The sequence below is a fragment of the Protomyctophum bolini genome, assembly GCF_963924005.1.
Source record: "Protomyctophum bolini genome assembly, chromosome: 22".
NCBI classification, from domain to species: Eukaryota; Metazoa; Chordata; class Actinopteri; order Myctophiformes; family Myctophidae; genus Protomyctophum; species Protomyctophum bolini.
The window spans coordinates 26,032,835-26,059,617 of record NC_137883.1 but is presented as its reverse complement, the minus strand read 5'-3'; the positions used below and the strand labels follow the sequence as shown (position 1 = coordinate 26,059,617).

At 42.2% G+C, this 26,783-nt stretch overlaps 1 protein-coding gene across 1 annotated transcript in view; it reads right to left on the bottom strand.

Moving 5' to 3' along the window:
• The window catches only part of hcn1 (hyperpolarization activated cyclic nucleotide-gated potassium channel 1), a gene marked incomplete at both ends in the record, with an annotated part of 94,895 nt that extends 68,599 nt beyond the window's left edge, over positions 1-26,296 (bottom strand). Inside the window, 2 exons of the mRNA XM_080756815.1 lie at positions 14,913-15,336; positions 25,944-26,296. Of these exons, the coding sequence (XP_080612941.1) occupies positions 14,913-15,336; positions 25,944-26,296 (777 nt within the window). The remainder of the gene's footprint in view (positions 1-14,912; positions 15,337-25,943) is intronic.
• Between the last annotated feature and the right edge of the window lie 487 nt (positions 26,297-26,783).

Genomic DNA, 26,783 nt, shown 5'->3' with positions numbered 1-26,783 from the left:
AGTGCTCTTAAAATATATATATTTTTTTAGTGCTCTTAAAATATATATATTTTTAGTGCTCTTAAAATATATATATTTTTAGAGCACAATGCACTTTGTTGTGAAACGTTTGTGCTGTTTACATCCATGTGGATGTTCGTTGGGTGCCACGAGCTTGATTTGAGTGAGTGTCATTATCATGCCAATTAATCCTGGTCACACATTTCTGCACTGCCACTGCTGTATTACCCTACCAGGGCTCACCTGCCAGTGAGGAGCCCCCAACGGGAGGTACCTGACGTCTCCGTCCTACTCCACCCGTTCAACACCCCCCCATACACAGCCGCCGCCTCAAGTTAGTATAGGGGTCACTAGCACAGTGACACCCCCCACCCGACTTCCCTCCCCTTAACATGGACAATTCGTATTGACACTGGATTCAATTTGAATCCCTAAGACTCCTTCTGATGAGCCCACGAATATCCACATGGATCAAAAGTTTAGGAATGAAACAAATCCTAGAAAAATCCTAGAAACAGTCCTAGAAAGGCTGTGTGTGTGCGTGTGTGTGTGTGTGTGTGTGTGTGTGTGTGTGTGTGTGTGTGTGTGTGTGTGTGTGTGTGTGTCAGTAAGTACATCCAGACAGTCGAGTCTCGAAGATGCCAGTTGCCAAAAGTGGAAGGAGTCTCTTCCTGGTTTTTAAACAGCTGGTAGATGGAATCAAAGCTCCACCCATTGCTATTAATCCTACATATGTCACGCAAATCGGTACACTCATCTCATGTGATCAACACGCATCTCTGCCCTGAATTTTTCACATTTGCTTTTTATAGCTCCACCAGGAGGAAAATCGGTACATAGTATCTCTATAGTCATGTGATCACGACGGATCTGTCTGATATTTCATATTCCATCCTAATTGGCTAACATTGGCTTCCAAAGTTGTCAGTATTGGTCCATTTTGAACAAAATGCCTCAAATCATGAATGCAGAGTACTAGAAAGGCCGAAGAAGACGACATGGCTTGGCCACGGAAAGGTGCCCTGCCTGGGTGCAGCCATTACTGAGGTGTACCATTAAGCTCAACTTTACACATCAGCACTGATTAGCAACACCTGGCCTACAGGGCACTGCTCCATGGATTTATCTATAGAGCCCCGGAGGCCGGAGCAACCCCGTCTATGGGTCAAGTATGGGTTTAAGTGGTTAAGACATAAGCTTATTTTTATGACACATGAGTAGCCCTGTTGTAGATGGCTCGGCCAAAGGTTTACAATACAGCTGTCACAACATTACAGGTAAAGTAGTGAAATTCTTTCTTGTACACATTAATCTTAAGATTCCTCAACGTTGTGGACAGGGAAAGAAATTGTACAGTATACTGTATGTCCCCTCAAAAGTTCTTCCCTCTACACCAAATCCCTTCACGGAAAATAGCTGATCTACAAGCTCACAATGTGGCGCGTGGGTGGAACATTTTCAGCAAATGTTCCACAGTCTATGCTCACAATTCTTGGGTATCTCAGTGCTCTGATGGAACTCTGAGATAACACTGCACTTGGTTGTTATTGGCCGAATGCTCCAACTAGTGTGTGTGTGCGTGTGCGTGTGTGTGTGTGAGTAAGTACATCCAGACAGTCGAGTCATGAAGATGCCAGTTGCCAAAAGTGGAAGGAGTCTCTTCCTGGTTTTTAAACAGCTGGTAGATGGAAATGAAGCTCCACCCATTGCTATTAATCCTACAAATGTCACGCAAATCTCATGTGATCAACACGCATCTCCGCCATGCATTTTTCACATTTGATTTTTATAGCTCCACCAGGAGGAAAATCGGTACATAGTATCTCTATAGTCATGTGATCACGACGGATCTGTCTGATATTTCATATTCCATCCTAATTGGCTAAATTGGCTTCCAAAGTTGGCAGTATTGGTCCGTTTTGAACAAAATGCCTCAAATCATAAACGCAGCGTGCGATACCGTGATATTTTGCACATACTGTACATTCCCTAATGTCCCCTCTTCCCATTGGCTTGTTATAGCGCCACCAGCAGGCCAATTTTTTCTAAACACATTTTTGGAACAAAATGCCTCAAATCATAAATGCAGAGTCCTAGAAAGGCCTAATAAGATGACATGGCTTGGCAACCTTTTCACATTGACCTATTATAGCGACACCGGGAGACCACAATAACCTATACCTGACCGGGCCGCGCGGAGACCTGTGCACCTTGATTAGGTGTTAGGTTCGTTTCTTCTGATTTGATTAGGCACATTACATTTAGTTCGTTTTATGTTTAGTTTCCCTTTGTTAGTTTCTTTGGCTGTTAGCCCATCCTGAAGATCCAGGGTTTTAATAAAACCCTTAAAGGGCTATATTATTTGTTGCTGGTGAATCATGGGAGCTAGATAGATAGAGGGTAGTCTATAATCCTGTTGTGGCTGCATGGTTTCGCCTTAGTCCAACTTAATCCTGTTGTGGCATGGTTTCCCCTAGGTGCAACACTGAGCACAATTTAAAAAAGGTTATTGCATTCTCACTACCGGTACTTAATTTCAGATTAATCAGATCTAATGGAAAACTTTGTTTTCTTCCAATCTATTCTGTAGATTAATTGAAAGCTAGTCTAGTTTCTACCTAACCTGACTACGCCAGATTGCGGCAGTATTGAGTTCACCAGTTCCCTCCTCCTGCCTGCATCTGGGATCTCTCAAGCAGAAACGATGAACCCGGAAGCAGCGGGACAAACATTTGATATCTCCATAATAATTTCGAGTTGTAGTCTGGTTAGGTTGTGTTTACATTTGCGCTGTGGCAGCGCTTCAATATGTCATAAGTCTCACGTTGATACCGCCTCTAGTGGCCTCATACAGCCGCATATCTCTCCGGACAGAATTGGACCGGAGTACATCATCTCTGCCTGAGAGTTCCCGGACTCTCCCTGGTGGCAGAATGCAAATGTTGACCACCAGGCTAGTTTCTACCTTCTCTTCAAACAGCTTAGCACACTTCGTTAATGCATTATTAATTGATTTCATGAACAGTGTTAGTCTGCTCTTTCACATGGCCACAGGTGGATTGGCTTTTTTTCAGTCAATACGTATATCCTATATAGGGAAGAGAACTACTATATAATGATGACCAGATCAACAAGATTCAGATCCATTGCATCTGATGGATATACTACTAGCGCTTCATTTCTGCTCCTCATCCGCCTCTCGTTCAAAATATGAACTCTTTTTGGATAATATAAATTAAAACAATATAAGCTAGCAAAGGTTTTTCCCGGATTGTTTCCGGGGGGTGGGTTTCAGAGTAAAAGCGGCCATGTCTTTCCGACACCCCAGAGCTTCTATTTTGAAGGAATATTTTTTGTACTCTATATAAAGTTTGTGCGACAAACAAATAAAGGACAAACAAACAAATAAAGGACACAGTTCAGTTATAGATACTAGTTTCTTTGTGTGATACTGACAGAGACATGCAAAGAGTATTCCCACATAGAGCATAATAACTAAGTAAGTCCAACATTATACAGACAAAACAAATTAATGCATGCGGTGAGCCAGAGATGCATAATTGCAGCAATAACAACGATCCAGTGTTAGATTTCCTAGCCGGGGGTTAATATCTGACTGGAGATAAGAGAGTGATTCAGCAGTTCTATTAGCATCCATGACACCTGTCCCACACGGGTCCCATCAGCAGGACCTCACTCCTAATTGACTCCATCGTTAAAACAATGCAGTCAGCCAAAGTGAACAAGCCGTTTCCTGATTCAGTTGTCAAGTAGCTGGTGAGCCACACACCCAAACAGAGAGTGAACATGTAATCATTGTTGATGTCACTTTTAGTAATTTTTTAAACTGCCAATAGGCTAAAGTATAAAGTACAATTGTTGCGGCGCATTGTGAGCTATATCGGCTATTATTGGCAAAGATATTTGGTGTAGAGGGAAATACTAGCGTACTACCAACTCCCAAGTAAGTATATAGAGCCCTAGGGGACTCCAGTCCACTAAGCATATTGTGTTTTAAGTGGTTAAATAAATTAATGTACACGAGTGAATTAGAGACGTTTAGAGAAAACATGACAATGTTAGCACACAGACAACTGCATATCCACACTATGGGTCCACAAATGCTACTGTATCTAAAAATCGTGTCACCCAACAGTATATAAATAAATAGTGACAGATCCAGAAAAGGCACTGATGGGCACCGCAGATTCCCCAGTTGACAAACCACCACAGTGACATGTGCAGTAGAACTCTCCCGAGGGACATCCAAGAAACAAGTAACAAGATCTACAGCACTGGAACTGATCAGTATCAGCTTCTGTCTTCTGAAAGAAAATATCCTCACTGTCCCTCTCTCTCTCTATGTCCCCCCGCTCTCTATGTTCCCCCCAACTCACCTTTCCCTTTGACAAGACACTTAATACACTTTGTTCCTTGGTCAGTCAGTGATTTTCAACCTTTTAAATGTCAAAGACCACAATTTGATATGGCCACAGATCCCCATTTGATATGATTTTATATATATATATATATATATATATATATATATAACTCTGGGAGTGTTCACTCTCAATGTTCATTTGGGGGGTCCATTTGGTTCCTAACTATCAAACATTTAGCTGGGGTTCATCTGGACACCCTGGAGGCCTGGACCCTACATTGAGAGCCAGTAGCCTTCATCATAGACCCCACAATTTCTTATTATGAAACCATTATTGTCATATAAATTGTTCACCTAGCTTCAATTACGATATGAATTATGATTTGACACAGGAACACAAAACTGCTGAAGACGGCCCTCGTGTTTTTGTGAATACATTGTGTCAGACTTTGCATTCCCACTGCAGTGGCTAATTTGTAATATATTTGTAATGTTGTATCACTGATAAAAACAAATGTGTCACACAGCAAGGGGCTAAGGAAGTAGGTTGACCGCCTCAGAATCGGAATGTTCTCGATTTGCGTGTCAAAGAGTCCTTGAGTAAAGGCTCATACATAGTCTGGATTTTCGGTGGTGGTGTGACCACCGAACTACAACATGACATCACGAGCCGCCACCGCTCCAGCCCTTCTCTCTGTTTTTACTCACCACCGCTCAACGTTATTTCAGTGGTCACCTCACCACCGAAAATCCAGACTTAGAATAGGCCTTTAGCCACTGAATCACTGCTCCCAATGAGCTGGTAACAGGTTGGTTGCTGCATTGCATAGTTTCCACTGTGTGAATGGGCGAATGTGAAATGTATGTGAAATGTGTTAAGCGCTGTGGAGAAAGGTGCTACGTAAATGCAATCCATTTACATTATCAGTTTACACAATCGCTTGAAGAAAACGCTACAAGTCTTTTGGCACACCAGGCGAGACTTTGCTCTCATTGTGGATTTGGCATTCCAAGTGTTTGCTACACAAAATGGCCTGACAATTAAATCTGCTTTCTAAACCAATAAACCGTTTATTGGTTTACTTTAGACAGAGCAGATTTAATTGTCGGGCCATTTTGTAAACCATATGGCCACACATTTCCCCATTTCCTGCTGCATTTAACAAGACCAATATAACTAACAGAAGGACAGCCATGAGGATTTGCAAAGAAAATGGGTTAAATCTGTTGACGATGAAAGAGATGAACTCTGCTCGTTCTGAAGTCAGCAGAGTGTGAGGGAGCTGAGCCCCCCCACCCCACTGCCGTCCCTAAGGGCCGAGAGTGGGTGAACACCCCCCCCCCCCCCCCCCGGTGAACTTAACTAGACCACGGTTCCAGGCACAATGTGTTCTCCCTCCCTCAGAAGCACAACAACATAGAACGAAAAAGACGAGATCTTCAAACAATCAAGATTAAGTGTGTGTGTGTGTGTGTGTGTGTGTGTGTGTGTGTGTGTGTGTGTGTGTGTGTGTGTGTGTGTGTGTGTGTGTGTGTGTGTGTGTGTGTGTGTGTGTGTGTGTGTGTGTGTGTGCACTCGCGTGCCCGCCCGCACACACACACAGAGACAGAGAGAGAATATCCTTTGGAGAAAATGAATGGCTCAATGTCTGTAGCAAAAGAAGAACTACCCTCCCAAAATAAGTTGAGCTGCTATTTTGCAAAAATCTAATTAAAACACCACATTCATATCCGGGTGACAAATATAAGTGTTTTAATTCACTTCACATATTTAATGAAGTGAAATCTAAATCCAGCATATAACTCAAGTCCAGAACCAGTGTTACTGTCTGTAATGATACACTGTATAAGGTGCATACTGTAAATGCAGACTATACAGGAGAATATTCAATTTAACATGGCATGAACATGTATGTATGTGATGTATGTTCTTTACCACTTGAGTCCAATAGTGTCCCTATTCTAAGAAAAATAGCCGATGTACAAGAGATTTCGGTCTAGAGAGCGAAATACTATAGCGGACCTAATATACTGTATAGAGCCTTGGGGGATCCCAGTGAACTAAGTAGAGGTACTAGAGTTTAAGCAGTTGAACTATTTGTGCATTTATTATTTACAAAATAACGCCATGAAACCTCAGCTGCAAGTTGAGGACGCTAAAGAGTTCCTCTAGATATATGTCAAGACCGGGCAGAGTCACGCTGAGGCATGTGACAGAGGTCTTTAGCCTCCTGCAGCCTGCAAGTCACTTACATATTACAAGACAGATCTTTGCCCTGTACAGCATGCCTGCGTGAGTGCGTGCGCGCAAAGCCCAGGGCTGTGCATTCGCTTTTCCCTGCGCGTGCGTGCCCGTTTCCCACACACACAGCGCAATGGCTTCCAACTTTGCTGCATAATTTAGCATTTCAGGGATTGCTTTAATAAACTTCCACAATCCTTTTCAAATTAAGCGTATATTTAACAGTTTGAAATATTATATATATATATATAGCACGCACGCACGCACACGTGCACGTGCACACACACACACACACACACACACACACACACGATGGCGAGCTACAGCCTGATGACTATACCCACGCCAACACAAGCCCATAGTTATGGCATCTACATACAAACGATTTCTCTCTCTCTCTCTCTCATTTAAACTGAGTTTGAATTAGGTTTACACGAAAACATCACCTTGATACTTTAATCTTTGTCCTCATATTGGAATCACTCAGTCTGTTGTGTCCTCAAGTTCTAATTATACAGAAGATGTAAACCGAAAGGCATTCATCAGGGGACTCCATAGGAAATGCTATATTGCTAAAGTAAAGTGTAACAAAGACTCACTCACTCACTTCACTCACTCACTCTCCAGGTGGAGCTACAGTAATCTCCACTTTGGCACTGAAGCTTGTCTCAGATGGTCTGGTAAACACAGTGACCTGAACATGCCCCCTGTGTTGCTCACTGCGTCTAAACCCTCCATCTGACTGTAATGTACTGCATGCGTCCTCGTCATTACTGTCACTAAATACACATTTTTCATTTTAAAATAGTACAGTATCTCTTTGTGCTTAAACTTGTGCAAAAAAACCCAACATCTAAATTGGTTGAAAAGTGGTTAATAGGGTATTCCATCATACAGATTCTTGTTTGAATAAAGTAACTGCACATAATAGAATACAATATGTTGTGGGTTATATTTACAATGTTGTTCGATTGCTTCTAAGTTCCAAGTCGTTCAAGTTCTACAGCCAAGCCCCCATGCATTCTGTTGTGGTCTTGGTTTAATGACTCCTACTTGACCTGGCACATTTGCACATGGATCTGTTCACGAACAGATGCCTATAGGATAACTGCTGCTTTGAGCTTCAGCTTTTTATAGCTCATTATATTCACTGTTGAGTGACTGTACTGTATATACAATACCCACTGTGTAGGCGGCTGACACTGGACTGTATACAGAGTGTATAGTTATATTTATTAACAGTCAGTTACATTATGCTGAAATATATTGCTCAATTTAAAATATATTTATTTAATTTTTAACCGTAGTTGTATCTCTCTAGTCATGACACCTGAATTTCCCCATGAGGATGCCTGTCTGTCTGTCTGTCTGTCTGTCTGTCTGTCTGTCTGTCTGTCTGTCTGCCTGTCTGTCTGTCTGCCTGCCTGCCTGCCTGCCTGCCTGCCTGCCTGCCTGCCTGCCTACTTACTTTTCTATCCATCCATCCATCCATCCATGAATCATGTTCTCGGCTTAAACGATTGCCAACAGGCGTTTAATTTGCAGAGCCTGCAGATGCCTTTAATTTGGTGCATCCATTTTGATGTTGAGCAAAATAACCTTGACCAGTGTGAAGGAGGACGATCAATGGAGAGAGACAATTCACACGCCTGTAGCGTCAAATTAGCACAGAAGACACACACAATCACGCACACAGCCTGCAGCGTCACACAAGCACAGAAGACACACAGTCGAGTAGACAATTCACGCAGACAGAAGACGTAGACAACATGTCACGCAGACAGCCTTAACCGTATCTGATCACTTGTTTGAACCGACTACAAAATGGGGTTGCTGTCAGAATTAAAACACGGAGGCGTCACAGACCAGATACCGTATACCTTAATGTGCTGCGGTTAAACTCTCCTCTTCTGTTCTTACCCAGTGAACTGATAGCCAGGTCAGTTGGCTCACATTTTCCCCCTTAAAGATCAATTTACCTGCCCAGTCATGAATCAGTCCATTGTGGCTTAACCACTGGAACAATCCTTAAAATCCACTTATTACACGCTAATGAAATGGATCAATTGCCTTTAATCCATTATTGACATTATATTGTACTGCTAGCTACTGACCTAGAAAAAATATATAACTCAAAAGCACTATATAGTTCTATGCCCGTTTTCTTTTGTATGCGTTGATGTTATTGTGTGTGTGTGCATGTGTGCGTGCGTGTGTGTGTGTGTGTGTGTGTGTGTGTGTGTGTGTGTGTGTGGGGGGGGGGGGGAGGGGGGGTTATTATATATTTTTAAGTCTATTCAATGATTTTACTTGGGTGGGACTAATTCAATAGGCTAGAAATCATCACACATAATGATCACAATCATTGCTGCATTAATGTAAGATTTCTCGCACAACAATTGGTATAGTAATGATTAATGTAGGATTTCTCGCACAATAATTGGTATAGCAATGATTAATGTATAGGATTTCTCGCACAATAATTGGTATAGTAATGATTAATGTAGGATTTCTCGCACAATAATTGGTATAGTAATGATTAATGTATAGGATTTCTCGCACAATAATTGGTATAGTGATGATTAATGTAGGATTTCTCGCACAATAATTGGTATAGTGATGATTAATGTAGGATTTATCGCACAATAATTGGTATAGTAATGATTAATGTATAGGATTTCTCACACAATAATTGGTATAGTGATGATTCAGAAGAATGCACATAGAGTGCACAGAGACTATGCAATACGAACTATATTTTTAGGCAACGTTTCGGTCAAAGACCTTCTTCAGTTCAGTTCGTATTGCAAGTGCAGACGGTGTGCGGGTCTTTGTGCACTTCTACTGTATGTGCATTTTTCTGAATACATTGAGCCCTGCCTACGCACCCACCTCAGAGCATACAGGTGAATACATTGAGCCCTGCCTACACACCCACCTCAGAGCATACAGGTGAATACATTGAGCCCTGCCTACGCACCCACCTCAGAGCATACAGGTGAATACATTGAGCCCTGCCTACACACCCCCCTCAGAGCATACAGGTGAATACATTGAGCCCTGCCTACGCACCCACCTCAGAGCATACAGGTGAATACATTGAGTCCTGCCTACACAGTACACACCCACCTCAGAGCATACAGGTGGCCTACACACCCACCTCAGAGCATACAGGTGGCCTACACACCCACCTCAGAGCATACAGTTGTGCATAACATCTATAATCTGACATCAGGTGCAGCCCGATATACTACAGCTGACAAAAGAAATGGGCCGTGCCATCTCTGAGGCTGCCTGCGACCTGACCTGGCTGGTGGCAGAGGTCCAACATGAGGCTGGGCTACAGAACCTGGCTGGTGGCAGAGGTCCAACATGAGGCTGGGCTACAGAACCTGGCTGGTGGCAGAGGTCCAACATGAGGCTGGGCTACAGAACCTGGCAGGAGGGCTGATGAAGGCCGTGGTGAAGCAGCCTGTACTGTATGTGAGCCATGAGGATTCTCCAGCCTAACTGTTGTCGCTCTATGAATATAAAATACCAGTGGTGGAAAATAACTAAGTAAATTTACTCAAGTACTGTACTTAAGTACAAATTTTAGGTATTTCTACTTTCTACCAATTTCCAGTACTTTTACTTCTACTCCACTACATCTCAGAGGCAAATATTGTACTTATTGTTTTGGTGAAACCTACAGTATAGTTATTAGTTACTTTGTAGATTTGATTATTACAATTTTAACCACTTCAGCGCTATACATTTCAGCCATTTAAAAATAGCCAACTCACAATGTGTCACGATGTTTGTGACACATTGTGAGCTTGTAGATCTGCTAATTTAAAATTATTTACTCAAGTACATTTTGCATTCCAGATTTAGTATTGATACTTTTTCCTAAAGTGCAAGACCACTTTGGGTTGTGTAGTTACCTTGCCATGATGTAACTCCAAATGTGGTCAAGAAATCCAAAATAAAAAGTTGATTCAGACTACCGGTATATAGAATATCACCAAAACGTAATTGTACCGTTTATTTTTTTTATAAAAAATGTTAACTTCCTCTTGATTTTACAATTTGAAGATCTGGATCCAGATCCACGGATCCAGTCCGGGTTTTCTTCCTAATAATAATAATAATAATAATAATAGGATTAGACATTGTGTAGAATCTGGTCTCAGATCTTACAGTAATGGGTTAGAGTTAGATGGATGGTTGCCGTGTCACAACAGGCGGCAACAAATTGTACAAACGTATAGGCTGCTGGATGAGTTTTAGCGTCGGCGGCAAATCGCCAAAGAAAAAAGAAGAGAGTAATATTTCTTTGATGCGCGTGTCGTTATTTTTATGCAAAAGCATAAATCAAGCTTTAGTGTGACTGTGATTGTCTGTCTGTCTGTCTGTCTGTCTGTCTGTCTGTCTGTCTGTCTGTCTGACTGACTGACTGACTGACTGACTGACTGACTGACTGACTGACTTAAGGCTGAAACACAGTAATGACAGCACTGCTTCTTGCCGTTATGACAGACGGGGCCTGCATTTCCCCCTCCATTACTGTGCTAATCCTACAGCCTAACGTTCTGTGACAGCTTGGAGATTTGTTTTTCATTGTGTGCCCTTTTCCCTTTCCCTCCCACACCTTATCTCTGATGTGAATCAATCTGATTTCCTGCATTATTCAGCACATCTTTATATGGCGCACACACACACACACACACACACACACACACACACACACACACACACACACACACACACACACACACACACACACACACACACACACACACACACACACACACACACACACACACACACACACACACACACACACACACACACACACACACACACACACACAGGCAGTAAGAGAGAGAGAGAGAGAGCTGCATGCCTTAAGGCAGTGATTCTTAACCTTTGTCATTTCAAGGACCCCCAGTTTGATATGCATTAGGTCCCATTTTGATCGCATATTTTATCTCACTCTGAGAGTGTATAACAAATGGAAACGAGTCCATTTTCGGAGTGACGGATCCATTTGGTTCCTTAAAGAGCCACCTCACCCCATTTGCAACCAGAGCTTATTTTAATGATGAAACACTTTCCTGGGGTTTTTTTGCATCACAAATGGCTGAAATGTATAGGGCTGAAGTGGTTACTGTATGTTTTCTAATCCAAATTTAAATCTCCAAAGTACGTAACTAGTAGCCTAACAAAAGTGTTCAAATAAATGTAGTGGAGTAAAAGTACACATTGTTTGACCTGAAATGTTGTGTTAAAAGTATTGGAAATACCTCAAACTTGAACTTAAGTACAGTACTTAAGTAAATGTACTTAGTTATTTTCCACGACTGGAAACAGTGCGCCTCCCTGCCTGCCTGCCTCCCTGCCTGCCTGCCTGCCTGCCTGCCTGCCTGCCTGCCTGCCTGCCTCCCTGCCTGCCTGCCTGCCTGCCTGCCTGTCTGTCTGCCACGTATTTCCAGTAACATCGTTTTTCACCGGCTCCATGCCATCATCATCTCATCCCTCCCACCACCACCACCACAGCTGGGCAAGATTTACCACCTCATGTGTGAAATGTACTGTACAATCAACTCTCCACATGCACATGTCAAGACAAAGCCACCAAGGAAATTATGGTCTATATACAGTATATAGTTTAAAGATGGAGTGCTGTGATTTTTGTATTTTATCCAGTTTTTCATGTGTTTATGAGGTGACAGCACTTCATTAGACCCCTTGGTGTGGTTGTTATGTGCAATGATGTGACGTCTTCCCTATATGTATTTAGGGTTTCTTCCTGTAGGCTGAAACCTTGACAGTCAAACGTGCCAATGAAAAAACAGTGATGACATCACACTATCATCCCCTCCACTAACCCCTCCCCCTTTATCATACAACAACAGCTGTGGGTGCGGCTTCAGTTCATTTCATTAACACAAGTAGATTCAGATCGAAAGTCGAAAGTAAAAAAATAATAAAAGTATTATTGTCACGGACAGAAGTCATTCCTTCTCTTTGCATACCGCACCGGAGCGCACTCGCCTATTAGTTTGCATTGCATTCAGAACACGCCCTTAATTAAGAACCTAACTGCAGCTGTGCGTGGCTCTCAGCGGTGTCCCACTATTGACTGGCTGAATTTGAACTGCGTGTCAGAGAAGTAACAGATAGAAGCGCGCAAACTTTATCCTTAAACTATACCCCCCCCCCCACCTCCGTGCTTTACGCATGGGACGCATGAATCTCTCCGTTTCCGGTCAGTGCGGGTTGTTGTTTATTTGCATGGCTCAGAAAATAACATGAGAACGTTATCGAGTTGTTGGAGGAGGAGGAGGAGGAGGAGAAGGTCGTGAACGTGGAAGGTAATAGCAGATGTGCCAAACTGCTGCTGGCTGCTGTAGACCTATGTCTTCTTCTGCTGTACTGCCACTAGTGTTAATGTTATATTTTGTCCTGTTGTGTTCTCTTTTCTGGTCTCTGTACAAGTATGCAACGCACACTTGCGTGTGTGCCTGCACTGTTTAATATTTACTATTACATTTTTATGTTTTGATAGTCAGCGCTTTGCCATATAGATGATACATACACTGTGTCATATTGGAGAGGCCACTGTTTGCACAGTGCTTTGTTTGACATGCTCCGTATTTGAGCGTGCGCACCTCCCCCCACGCCGTCATAAAACGATGCATCGACTCAACCTCGACTTTACTTTACTGTCTGTTGACTTGGAAAAATCTCAACTAGTTAATGCCCTACCACCAGGTAGGCAAACCAGGCATACTTAATGAACTGGTGGGCCTGTCCACATAAAAACTACATTTTAACAAATACTGTACACTTTTTTGAAAAAGAATCTTCCTTCTTATATAATAATACCTGATGATCATGTTTTAGGGTGGAAAAAAAATCATGGCACTCCAACTTTACGCTTTAAGGTTCAGATCATCCCTTTACACTACAGCATGTGTGTACTACGTGTGCATGCATGCGTGCGTGCATGTGTGCGTACACTCGTGCACGCGTAAATACGTGTGCCCTTGCAAGTAAGTAAACAAATACAGTGCAAAGAGATGTCGTGCAAAGAGATGTCCTGCAAGCGCTGCAGCCTGTGAGCCCTGACAACAACCAATGAAACAAAGCCGTAGATCTCACAACGGGAAAGGGAGGGGCTGGAATGGAGCCAGAGGACGTAGAACAGGCAGGCAGGTGGGAGGACACCGTTTCAACAGTCAAAGTAAAAGTTTTTTCAATCAATCCAGCAAATGTCCAATATACATCAGCCACTAAGACAAGCAGTTGATTGCATATTTTTTGGCCTGAGTGAGTAAATATTAATTTGAATAAGACAAACAAGCAAAACAATATAGTTAAGTGCACAATTATCAAAAGAAGATAACCACTACACTATAACCTAATCAGGTGAGACTGAGATAGAATGTTTGCTTATTTGGCATAAATGTTTGCAGGCATGCAGGTCAAATAGTCATGTTGTTTTCTGTTTTTTACATAATTTCTGGCTAAAGATTTTAATTTAGCATCTGACCTTTGTAATGCACAAGCCCTGTCACGCACATTTAATGATTTCAAGTGATTGCATGTTTCCTTTGAACGATTATGGATTAAAATAAAACAATTCTCTCACAGTGTGAGGCATTGTGTGATCATTATGAGCCATAATGTAACGGAAATGCTAGAGGGAAACAGAAGCCAAACTGCAGTCAGGTTAAGTGGTGTGACTCAGGGAGGAGGATGATGAATCATTCTGAGCTGTGTTCAGCGAGCCATAACTTCTTTGTTGTATATAGCCACACAAAGATGAAGCATCCAACAGATCTACCCCAGTCTGAATAAAGGCTCCCCAGAAGAATATATAATTCTTCTCGATATCATTCCTTTCCATTTCATTTTGTGTTATGTTTCCAGTTGACATATTATTCAGAATTACTCATTTACTTTACTGAAGAATTTAGAAGAACAAGAAAATTATTGTGGATTGGAGGTGTATTCAAGAAAGAAAAAGGAATTTCAGCCATTCAGCTCATTGACAGTTCCTGTTCGTTGTTATTCTACCAAGGCACGATATGACATTTTCAAGGTTAAATCTCTGCTCGACTGTAAACATGCAAACACACAAACTCCACCCAACAGAGAGATATCTCTCTCTCTCTCTCATATGCACAAACTCCCTCTCTACACCCATAAGTACTGTATATATACAACCTCCGTCTACACCCATATTCACTGTATATATACAACCTCCGTCTACACCGATATGCACATAGTTATACATACCTCCTCCCACTGATGTATGTATCTGATGAGTCGGGAGAGTCTCAACAGACGCAGAAGACTGAGGATCTTGGTGAAGCGCACGATGCGCAGCGCACGGGCCGTCTTGTACACCTCCGAGTCGAAGCCTTTCTCCACTATTAGAAAGATATAATCCACCGGAATGGAGGAGAGGAAGTCCACGACGAACCAGCTCTTCAGGTAGTTCATCTTGATGACCTTGGGGTCGAGGATGATCTCGGAGCTCTCCTCGTTCACGATGCCCGTCCTGAAGTTCATGACCAGGTCCACCAGGAAGATGGTGTCCGAGGCCACGTTGAAGATCAGCCAGGTGGTGGTGGTCTGCTCCGAGAAGAAGGTTATTCCCACAGGAATGATGATTAGATTCCCCATCATCATGACGAGCATTACCAAGTCCCAGTAGAACCTGCAGAGCAATTACATACATCAATATATAAATATACAAACAATGTAAGCAACCAAACGTAATCAGCATGCAACGGTGTGTAGGATTCAGAGAATATAATTATTACACTTTCTCATCGTATCCTATCCTGTCCTATACTAAATTGCCCACGTTCAAGTCATGTGTATAATTAGTTTTGTTTATTTCGATCATCATCAACAACATAAGTCATTACAAATGTTACATCCCACAATTCATTTTTTGGATGATCAAAAAGGCATATACGGGACTAACCGGACCGACTTCAAACTCGGCCCCCGAGCAGTGGCATGGACTAACCCTAACCCCGAGCAGTGGCATGGACTAACCCTAACTCCGAGCAGTGGCATGGACTAACCCTAACCCCGAGCAGTGGCATGGACTAACCCTAACCCCGAGCAGTGGCATGGACTAATCCTAACTCCGAGCAGTGGCATGGACTAACCCTAACCCCGAGCAGTGGCATGGACTAACCCTAACTCCGAGCAGTGGCATGGATTAACCCTAACCCCGAGCAGTGGCATGGACTCGAGGGAGCGCGGTGCCCGTCGAGGACTAATTTCAGATATTCAGTTGTTCAGAATCGCCAAGCTAACCAATTTGTAAAAAGAGTAGTGATGTAGTGGGTGAGTAGTGATGATACTGGTAACTTAATTAAGGAACTGTCCTAACCCCTACTTTGAGTAGATATTGAACAATATTTACTTATTATTGAATTATATTTTGGTATAGAGCCCTGGAAGGCACCTGGAAAGGAGCCAGCTTATAGGTGGTTCGGGCATCTGGTTAGGATTAGGATGCCTCTCGAGCGTCTCCCTAGGGAGGTCCTCGATGCACATCCAACTGGGAGGAGACCCCGGGGCAGACCAAGGACCAGATGGAGGGATTACAACGCCACACTGGCCTTGGAACGCCTCGGGATCCCCCAGGAGGAAGTTATACTAATGTTGCTCTGGAGAGGGAAGTCCGGGGCTCGCTGGTGGAGCTGTTGCCCCCCGCGACCAGACTACGGATAAGCGGTTGAAGATGGATGGATGGTAGAGCCCTATCCCCTTGGGTCCGCCCCCAAATAATACAGTTTTTCAAAAGAATCACCAGCAGCACTGCTGTGAGTACTGTATCACTCTATAGGCTATTGGAGGGTAGGCAGTGGTGGAAAAAGTATCCATACTGCAATATACTGTAGAAGTACTCTATTAAAAGTAAAAGTCAGATATTCAAAATTTACTTGAGTAAAAGTACAAAAGTATTGACATTAAAATGTATTTAAGGTACCAAAAGTAAAAGTACTCATTATGCTGAATGTCCCATTTTCGAATTTAGAAAAATATTTTGAAAATAGCAGATCTACAAGCTCACAATTCAATAGCCAAAATGTATATATATAAGGTTTAAGTGCGGTTAATTTTTTTGTAATAATAATCAGAATTCAACAAAGTAATAAATGTAGTGGAGTAAAAGTACAATATTTTCCTCTGAAATGTAGTGAAGTAAAAGTATTGGAAATACTCAAGTAAAGTACAAATACCTCACAACTGTACTCAAGTACAGTACTTAAGGAAATGTACTTAATACTTTCCACCAATGAGGGCAGGCAATGATGTCCGATTTAAGCAGCCACACCTGCCCTGGTGGCTGATCGAGTCAAACTAATTGGACTCAGAGGTAGGTGTGAGTGAGGATTAGCTCAGGCTAGTGCTCACAGGATAAATCAGCCATCCCCACACACACATTCAGAGATGACAAGTCTTGTATCTTCTTATTTCCACGTAGCTAACTATGGTACGATTTCAACATACAAATTGACACTGTCCTGCTGTTGAACCTGTGACACCTCACACCAGTATAAAACACTCTGAAAACCAATAAATAAACGTACATATGTTCTCCAAAGTCACTATACATTTAACTAAACAGACTTGAACATATTTACTTACAAACTTTGCTTCTCAAGGGCACACAGAAGTGGACATCAAACTGAAGCTGCCTTCTTTCACTGTGGCTGAACTAACTGCAAAGCTGCCAGTGGTAATAATCACTTGATTGCTGAAAAGCTACACCTGGAGCTACCTGGATCATTCAAGGTGGAACTTTATGCAAAGTAACAAACCATGTGCAACCCAGATTCGGCACTAACAAGGGACTAAATGGGGAGGGGGGGGGGGCAGAACAAGTTCACTAAACACCCTAAATAATTAAAATATAAATGATCCCTTTATGGACAGTACTTATTTACTGTATCACATTAGGAGTGTGCTAGCCTCAGTACCAGGCTTTCATTTTTGTCAGAGCAAAGAATGAAAGCCTGGAGGAACGCATTGGTCACTCTGGTCTAAAAGTGGGAGTCAACCCTTCCGCGATCGATATCGCGATATATCACAATACTTCCTCCCGCGATATATTGTATCGTCCAGGTCCTCCCAATATTGTGATATTGATTAGTTAGTACTGTGCTACCCATTGTTGTGGACAGACAAGTTGTGGACAAGTTGCAGTACATCAGTGTTTTACTGTTTGGAGGAGACAAGATTCATGTACTTATTGGCCAGTTTGTGATACAAAAAACCTTGTTAGATTTAGGAATAATTCCAGATTTTTGCCTTTTATGGTTATATTTTTCAGTTACAGATATTGTGATAGATTGCTGATGAAATCTCTTGCAATATATTGAATATCGCAAGATACACAATTATATATCAAATATTGTGACATTATCATTATCGAGGGCCTAATATTACCACAGATATCGTATTGTGAGGTTAGAGGTACCCATATCGTCCCACCCCTATATCACATGTGTACATGCATGTGCATGTGTGTTAATATACAGTAACTTACTGTAAGTGTGCACACCTTTTATGTGAAATCAAAATGAAATGTTCTAACTTTTTTTGTCACTTTGCAAACACATTGATGTGATTTCAAGAGACAATTCCGATTTCAGAGTGAAGAAGTCATATTTTGTTCCATACAGACTCCTCTCCCATGGCAAAGAGAGTGACACACTGACTGTGCTACTCAAGTCTGATGGCTTTGAAGCACCGACGTGTGTGTCACGACAGTTCCATGCCATTTTAAAAGGGTCTTTCAACCTATTTTGAGCATGAGAAAATTGTCAAAAGACTGTCAGAAACAGTGACAATAGCAGATCTAAAAGCTATTTTCCTATTCAATGTACAAAGAAGTATGCAGGCAGGGCATAAGTGGTTAATAATAAGTGGAAAATGTTTACAACAATTATCCATCTATAGTGTGTTTGAAAAATAGGGTGGATATTTCTGGTCTTTATATTTTAGAAATAATTGTTGTTATGTTCATGATTTGATTACTGTACAGTATCTTACTAGATAAGATTAAATAATTACCACAGTCCTCTTCAACTGCTCTGCTATTGTTCAATGGTGCTTCATTTATCTCTTGTGCTACATCAGACGCCATTATCCTGCTATAAATAATCCAATTTCTTATAAATGTTCCCTGTCATTCGATTTAGCAGAAACACAATTGAATAATTGAAATTGACTTTGTTAGCCTGGTATGGCAGACTAATATCACTGCATAGATATTAGTCTGGAACTTTGGTGTGGAAGATTTATTTCCAAGGGGCGGTTACAAACAGATTCCAACGTCATAGCAAAAAAGACTCACTCTGAATAATGGTCTCTGATTGGTCACCCTCTGGGGTGAGCGAAATGTACTTCAAACTGAGGAGTGACAGACCAATCTCCACAGGGATTTATTTTCCTGTGGCAGATCCGTCTGGTTTCCAGGCTAGAACCTTGTGAGGTGGGGTGGGTTCACAATGCTTAAGGCTCAACGTGGGGCGTGGACAGAAGTGATGTATGATTCAAAGAGAGAAATATTACAGTGTTACCACTCACTTGATTTATTTTTTAAGACTCATTTATACTAGGCTGTAAAAAATAACTGCTTTTTGGCAAGACACACTGCCATAAGATGAAGTAAAGCTTTTGGTATGAGGTTTGTTGTCATGCGAGGGGCTTTGGTCCTACATGATCCCTCACTTGCCTACGAGGGCGGGGTGGCTTTCTCTGTCATAAGCCTAATGCCCTGCATGGTGTTCAATATGGTTCTCAACAAAACATCCTTTTTGTATGACACCTTTTTTGTCAAAGCATACATTACATGTTTGTGTCAGTGCCCTCTGTCTTGGAATGATGAACAGAGCCAAAAGTGATTCACGGACACCCCTCTCTTTTCACAAAGTGTCCTGGCAACTGATAAGGGCCGTGGCATCCATGAATGAAAATAGATGCTTTCAAGAATCCTATCTCATGCTGAAAACTCTCCACTGACGCCATCCCTGCTGCCTGCCTCTACACTGCCTGGCTGTCTGTCTGCTGCTATGGCTGCAGAGACTGAAGTGGAATGGCTGACTGGCTGCCTCTCTGCCTAGCAGACTGGCCACCTGGTAATGGATCCGTTTGAATAAATGAAGCAGGGGCCTTGGCTTTATAAATATCCAAAGATCATGTGTCAGATAATTGTCTGCACTTCAGCTAAACGACGGTCATCTTGCTGGTTAAGAATATCTACCATAGGTATTTTTACACCATCAGACATCGGAGGGCACTATTATATGCGTTTCTGATATGCCCCGTAACGACTTTGTGTAAATCGCTGAATGTTATATAAAAGTATAAAACACACTACACCTCATAATATTTTTATATACCCACTCTTAATAATAAAATATTTATGGGGTACTGAATAAAACCATGTTCTCAGCTCATATAATTTACTATCGAGCAGCAAATCCCATGTGTGACATCTGCCTCACTCAAGTCCGATGGGTATTGTGCTTCACACCGTTGCCAATTGTGTGACAGTTTGCACATGTGGCACTTTTAAGGATCCTTTTGCCTCTTCTCTTGGCCAAGACTTTAGTCTCAATTTGGTTTTTACTGGTTAAATAAAATATTGAAAACTGTACTAAAATGGAACTAATTAAATAACTACTTACTGTATGTACTGTATGAAGAAAGTACAAGTCTACCTCCAATAGAGAAACCAGATCATATTCGAGCTAGATCTTATCATGAACCCACTGCCAGCACTGCAAAGTCCAGGTCCATGTCTAGCTCCATATCTACTGTGTATTATTAGGTACAAGAACAGTACACTACATCCAAGTTCAGATCCAAAACTTGAAAATTATAATTCTAATATGAGCACTATCTTCTTGGTCAACCTCAACATGATGCCACCAAAAGTGATTACAACATGAAATACAAACATCAACAGATATTTCCCTCCAAATGCAGTGTTACAAGGTTATTGTATTCTGCAACAGATATTTCTCTAACAGACTTTAGACATGCAGTCCAGATTGACACTTTCATTCTGTGGTTTTACATAGACCTACAGTATAATAACTAGATAGTCTCTGTAGCAGTTTACAGTTTAGCGCAGCAAGGTGTGCTTATTACCAACAATAAGGTTGCAAGAACTGAAAGGCCATCCTCTAGTCTAAAGTAACTCATATCTATCTTATGAATATAATTGTATTAGTTTATTGTATTATTAAACAGGTTTGGGGGTGTCCCTTTGGATCACAGAAAAAGAGCACATATGGCTATAAACCTGTAGGCCTCTAGTCTAGATCCTGGTTCAAATTCAACTGGCACTTTGCTTGTCAACTCATCCCCCATCTTTCTCATAGCAATTCAGTCTCTCTGTTCACTGTGCCTAAAAAAGCATAAAACCATAACCATGCCATAATAAAGAAAAAAATAAAATAAATTGGGTTAATATGCTAAAAGTGCATATTAACCCAATTTCCCTTTCTTTTTTTAATGACTAAAACCCACTCCAGCAAGTAGTAGTTTATCGTCTAAACTCTACAGTATGTAAAAACTCAATTCCACAACACACAGGTGGTGCCAGCAAAGATAGAGGAAGTACCACTTCATTCCATCATCTTGATCATCTTGGTGTACATTTTAACCTATTTTTTTCTCCTTCTTTTTTGCAAGAATTATATAGTGAAGTTTGAAGTATTAACACTTATTAACACAAACAGTTAAAAAAAAAATGTAAATATCAAATAGTAGATACATTTTATTTTAAAGCTCCTTTGTTTCTGTGTCAAAATTGGTAACATTTGAATGGGTCATTAATATAATTAAACGTACAATATTTCAGGACCAATCTATGCTGTAGTTCAGTGATTCTCAACCTGTGGTACGCGTATACCTTCTCGGGTATGAGACAAGTTAGGAAACCCCTCTCTCTAGTGGTACGAGAAATCTTCCCGAAAATGAAGTTGTGTTGTTGGCTTGGTGCCAAGCACTGCCGACGATGCATTCACGGATGACAACAAACTAAACGATGGCAACGCAAGATACTAATAAACAGCGCAGTTAAAATGGTGCAATCGTAGCTTAAATCAAAATTGTGGAATATTTTGACCAGCAGCAGCTGCACGTAGAAACTCAAGTGGTGGATGTCTCGGAGTCGGACGGACCTACAGCACTATTGCTCCAGTTGTTGTGGTCCCAGCACAAATGGGTGCTGTTCAAAAACAAAACAAAAAACACCAGTTAATAATAATTATGGCGCGAAAACTGGGGTTGAACACAGTCTCCGAGGCTAGCAGAGAAGTAGACTACAGACAGTGTGGTACAGTAATGATCTGTACTCTAGCCTAGGGTTTCTGTGATACTGGCTTAGCAATGACCATATCTTAGTCACAGTCAGATAAACTATAGTTTGTGACATAACCAATGAGGCATTTTATCCTTCATCATCATTTGACACCTGGCAATAGCCTGCAGGACCCAACCATGTCATTCCTATGATAGCCTGACAAAAGAAAACCACAATGAAAGACTTTTGCACTAAGACCAAAGCTTCTTCTTAACAAACAAACAAAATAAAAACATCACCCCCATGTGAAGTGAGGGGCGCTAATATATTAAAGTCTAACTCATGTTGATTAGGTGATGTAATGCTGATGTAAAACAAATGGTGCCAACAGAAACATTAAATGCCATTAACAATAAAGAGACAATATGACGTAATGAGGGACAATATGACGTAAATTCTCCCTTCATTGTCAATGGCGTTTTTAAAACAAACTAAAAAGTAAAACATAAGCCATGACAGTCCGTGCTTGCAGTGGGGCCTTTTTGAAATATCTATGAATAATGCATATTACTAACCTGTCATGAATCTTTAAGTAGCCACTGTTTACAAAGAATATATTGGCTATTGAGTTTCAAACGCTCATACAAAGCACACGTGGATGGTGGTGTCATTCATGGACTGATGTTACATAAGGACAGGTTGTTCATTATGAGATCAGATAGCCTGCACGGTTGGTTTGGTACAGAAACCATCGGTGGAAGCAATTGCCTCAACCGAGGAAAAAGGTATACTGAACACAAATTAATGTTTTATAATGATACAACAGTGAAGCAGCGGTGCTGAAATTCTTTACAAACACTACAAAGAGTCCTACCCTTCAGAAGAAGAACACGACTCATTGCAAAATAAAGGGAACCACCATGTACCCTCCCTGCCTATATTGTTACGCGAGTAGTATAGCCTATACTACTCACGTAACAATATAAATTGCATGCTTAAGCCTGGGTTAAGACATGGGTATGTATCACTCTCTAGCCACAAGCCTATCACTGCAGGTCGAGCACATGGGTTCCTCCCTGTATAGAGCAGGGGACGAGGGATTCCTCTGGAATGTGTTGTGTGATGGGTTGTCTTGGCACACTGAACAGAGGCCTGGCTACTGCCAGCTCAGTGTGATTAGTGATGGTGAAACAACTTAACATTTTGTATGAAAGGAATATCGACGGTCTGATTTCCTAAAGAACTTAACCCATGTAGGACTGAGTCCAGATTCTACAAAATGTCTTCTAAATCATGACAGTTTTCTGAAAAACCTATGTTTCTATATATCAGTGGTTTTCAAACTATTTCATGTCAACTGTCAAGGACGCTCAGAATTATATATAATTGGTCCCTGACCCCAATCTCAAAATATGTTGTTCCAGGGACCCCCACAGAAGCAAAGATTTGAGTTAAAAGCGTTCACTGGGAAAGAATATATATTCAAAGATTTGCACGCATTTTCACGATTTAAACAAAATAGCAGATCTACAAGCTCGTAGCGCAGCACTCGGTGCCACACTACGAGCTTGTAGATCTATAACATAATCCTTAAAACACCAAAAGGGGTTCCGGTCCTGAAAAACAAGATTTTAAATACCCTTGGAGGTCTGTGTCCAACATCATTACTCAACAGCGTTTCTTCTGTATTCTCACAGGTCTTTCATCCTGTCTCTCACTTATTAGTCCAGCAGAATTTCAGAAACATTTGGGATTCATATATAACTCTTTCCCGACAGATTGGCGGGGATCTGTTCTTTTGCTGTATCTTGTAGAAGTGGTCTAACTGCTTACACAACCGTTTTCAGGGATTGCTAAGCTTATTGACTGTTCTGTACTACTACTTTGTGTGTATGTTTAAAAATAAATCTTATTTTCTTATTCAGCCTACAGCCTTGCATTGGTTGCATGGATATATAGCCTAATTGTTTTGTTATTGATTGGCTATCACAAATCAAATAGCCCAGGGGAACATTGCCCAGGGGATCATTGGTGTTTATCAATTAGACATAGTTTCTGAATGGGAGATTGGATTTTGAAGACGTGGCGCACACACACACACACACACACACACACACACACACACACACACACACACACACACACACACACACACACACACACACACACACACACACACACACACACACACACACACACACACACACACACACACACACACACACACACACACACACACACACACACACACACACACACACACACACACACACACACACACACACACACACACACACACACACACACACACACACACACACAAAAATGCTCTATATCTCCAATATATGGCTATAGGTTTAGTTGGGTCCATTTGTACACTTAACATTGAGTATTTCACATTGCAGTTCAAGTTAGGATCCAGCTGGCATTACCAGTGGTCCTCAAAGTGGGGTCCAGGGACCACCAGGGTTCCTTGAGGGGGTTGCAAATGGACCCGTTACAGGTCTGTTCCTCTGAGAGTTATGGGGGTCTTTGGAATGGAAAAGTTTGAGAACCACAAGTCTAGCTGCAGGGAGACACACATGCAGATATACTGTACTGTACTGTATCAGGCTGGATAGAGGTTCAGCACCATGGACAGCGCCGTGTTAAGGCAACGTGTAGCATGGTGATGGGAGATCAAACGGAAAACGGGGAGTTGATTGCCGGTTGCCACAGTCAAGCTGCGTGTCAGGGGACTCCGGTGGAACCAGACAGCACCAGCTGAGACGCTTAATTGGTGAATTGGTGAACTGTAAACAGGCAGCTTGTGGAGAACCGGCCTCGCCTATACACAACACAGCCTACAAGTCCTTCATGTTGTTCATTTCTCTGTGCGTGCATGCCCATAGAAGTAATACTCTCGGAGTTGTCAATGAATGAACACTGAGGATGTTTAGACTACCCGTTTCAGTTCCTTAGCTCCTTTAGTACGATTTGGACGATGCGCATTAGGCTAAGCACGTTTTTGCGCACGGTGAAATAATGACAGACAGACCAACTAAAAACAAACAGATGTCATGTCGCATTCCAATTTCAGACGACTCTATATTGGCTACAGATATTCTTCTATGCGGTCCATTTGAAACGCATTCCATCACATTTCCACAGCAGTTATAGGTTGTATGGCTTTCCGAAATACAATTTTTTATGTTTCATTTTGGCCAATAGATTAGATCAGTGGGCCTTAAATTATTATGTGGTAGCCTTTTTTCACTCGTTCTTTCCGGAAAACGATGGCCAAATTCATATATATATAGTTGATCATTTATGTCTCGCATTTACCGCATTATATCAGTTTCGCACCAATGCTTGCCGTCTCATCCACGCCTACAGTAGGCTATAACGAAGTGTTTACATCCGTGATGCTATATAATGGTAATGCATGTGGTCATGTTATTCGCACAGCCATGGCAGGTGTCGCCTCTCGGAAACCGCATATGTCGCAATGACGACCATGACACAGGATAATTGCTGTTATGGTGGAACAATTGTGTGTGTGTGTGTGTGTGTGTGTGTGTGTGTGTGTGTGGCGCGTGCGCGCAAGGCATGACATTCACCATCCCTTTTCCAAGGGCACCTCAGTGCAGCACCGTAACAGCATGCTCCTCCCTAATATTATAAAATACACTGCAATTAAAAACATTGCACTCAAATGCTGCTGATATAGTGATGCCATTGCCATCAGCCCCGCGGTAATTGCCTATATATGCAAGGCGAGATTAGCATATGCGCTTGGGGGCAGGCATTGCGTGCGCCCTGCGAGCGCGTCTATGTGGGTGTGTGCGAATGTGCGTGATGTGTGTGTGTGTGTGTGTGTGTGTGTGTGTGTGTGTGTGTGTGTGTGTGTGTGTGTCGTGCGTGCGTTGTGCCTTGCAGATCTGAGTGTGACGGGAGGGGAGAAGGGGAAGGAAAATAACATGACTTCCAATCCCTCTTACCTAAAATCGCTATATGGATGAATAATCCAGTATCCTGCTGTTTGAACCCTCTCCTGTTCTTTCTCCACGGCTTTCTGGCTGCCGAACATTCGCAAGGAGAACTTATTGACTCCAGGCTGCATCATGGCTCCAAATTGCCGCTGCATAAAGGTTCGGTTGGCCCCGTCCAGGTCGTCAAACCCCACCATGGCTTCTTCTCGCTCCCCCTTTAAGCCCACAGAATTGCCGTGGTCCTTGTTGATGCTCTGGCTCCCCATGTTATTCTTCTGTATAGAGTCTTGCCTCTGAAACACATTATTCCCGTCCGCCTTTTCCTCCTTGTTGCTGGAGAACGAATTGGATTTGGCTTCCATGGTTTTTTTGATTTATTTTCCCTTTTGTTTTGTTGTTTTTATGAAAACGTGCTGTCTCCTGGTCGGGAGGACAGGCTACGCGCAAAACTCAGGAGGAGGACCCGACGCGAGCGCTCCTGTTTCATTTGGTGTCCTTCAAACTGGCCCAGCTCCTTTGCCTTCAGTGCGAATGCTGCAAACTGAGAACACGGTGCTTGTGAACCTGCTGCTGGATCGGGTTGCTGGGGTTACCGCCATCTACCGACCGACCCGATTTACCGTCCAAACCCGCCCGCCCGCTGCCTGCCAGTACCAACCATGCCTCATCCCGCTCGCACGGCACTGCGGTTTAACTGGCACATGCTCGTGCACCTTATTTCCATAATGTGGCTCATGATAGCCCCCTTCCTCCTCGCGTCATAACTCGTCTCTTCTCTCCTCTGTCATCACACTTTCTCACATGACAGGAAGAGACAAATGTTGTGTTGTGTATAGTTGATTGAATGCC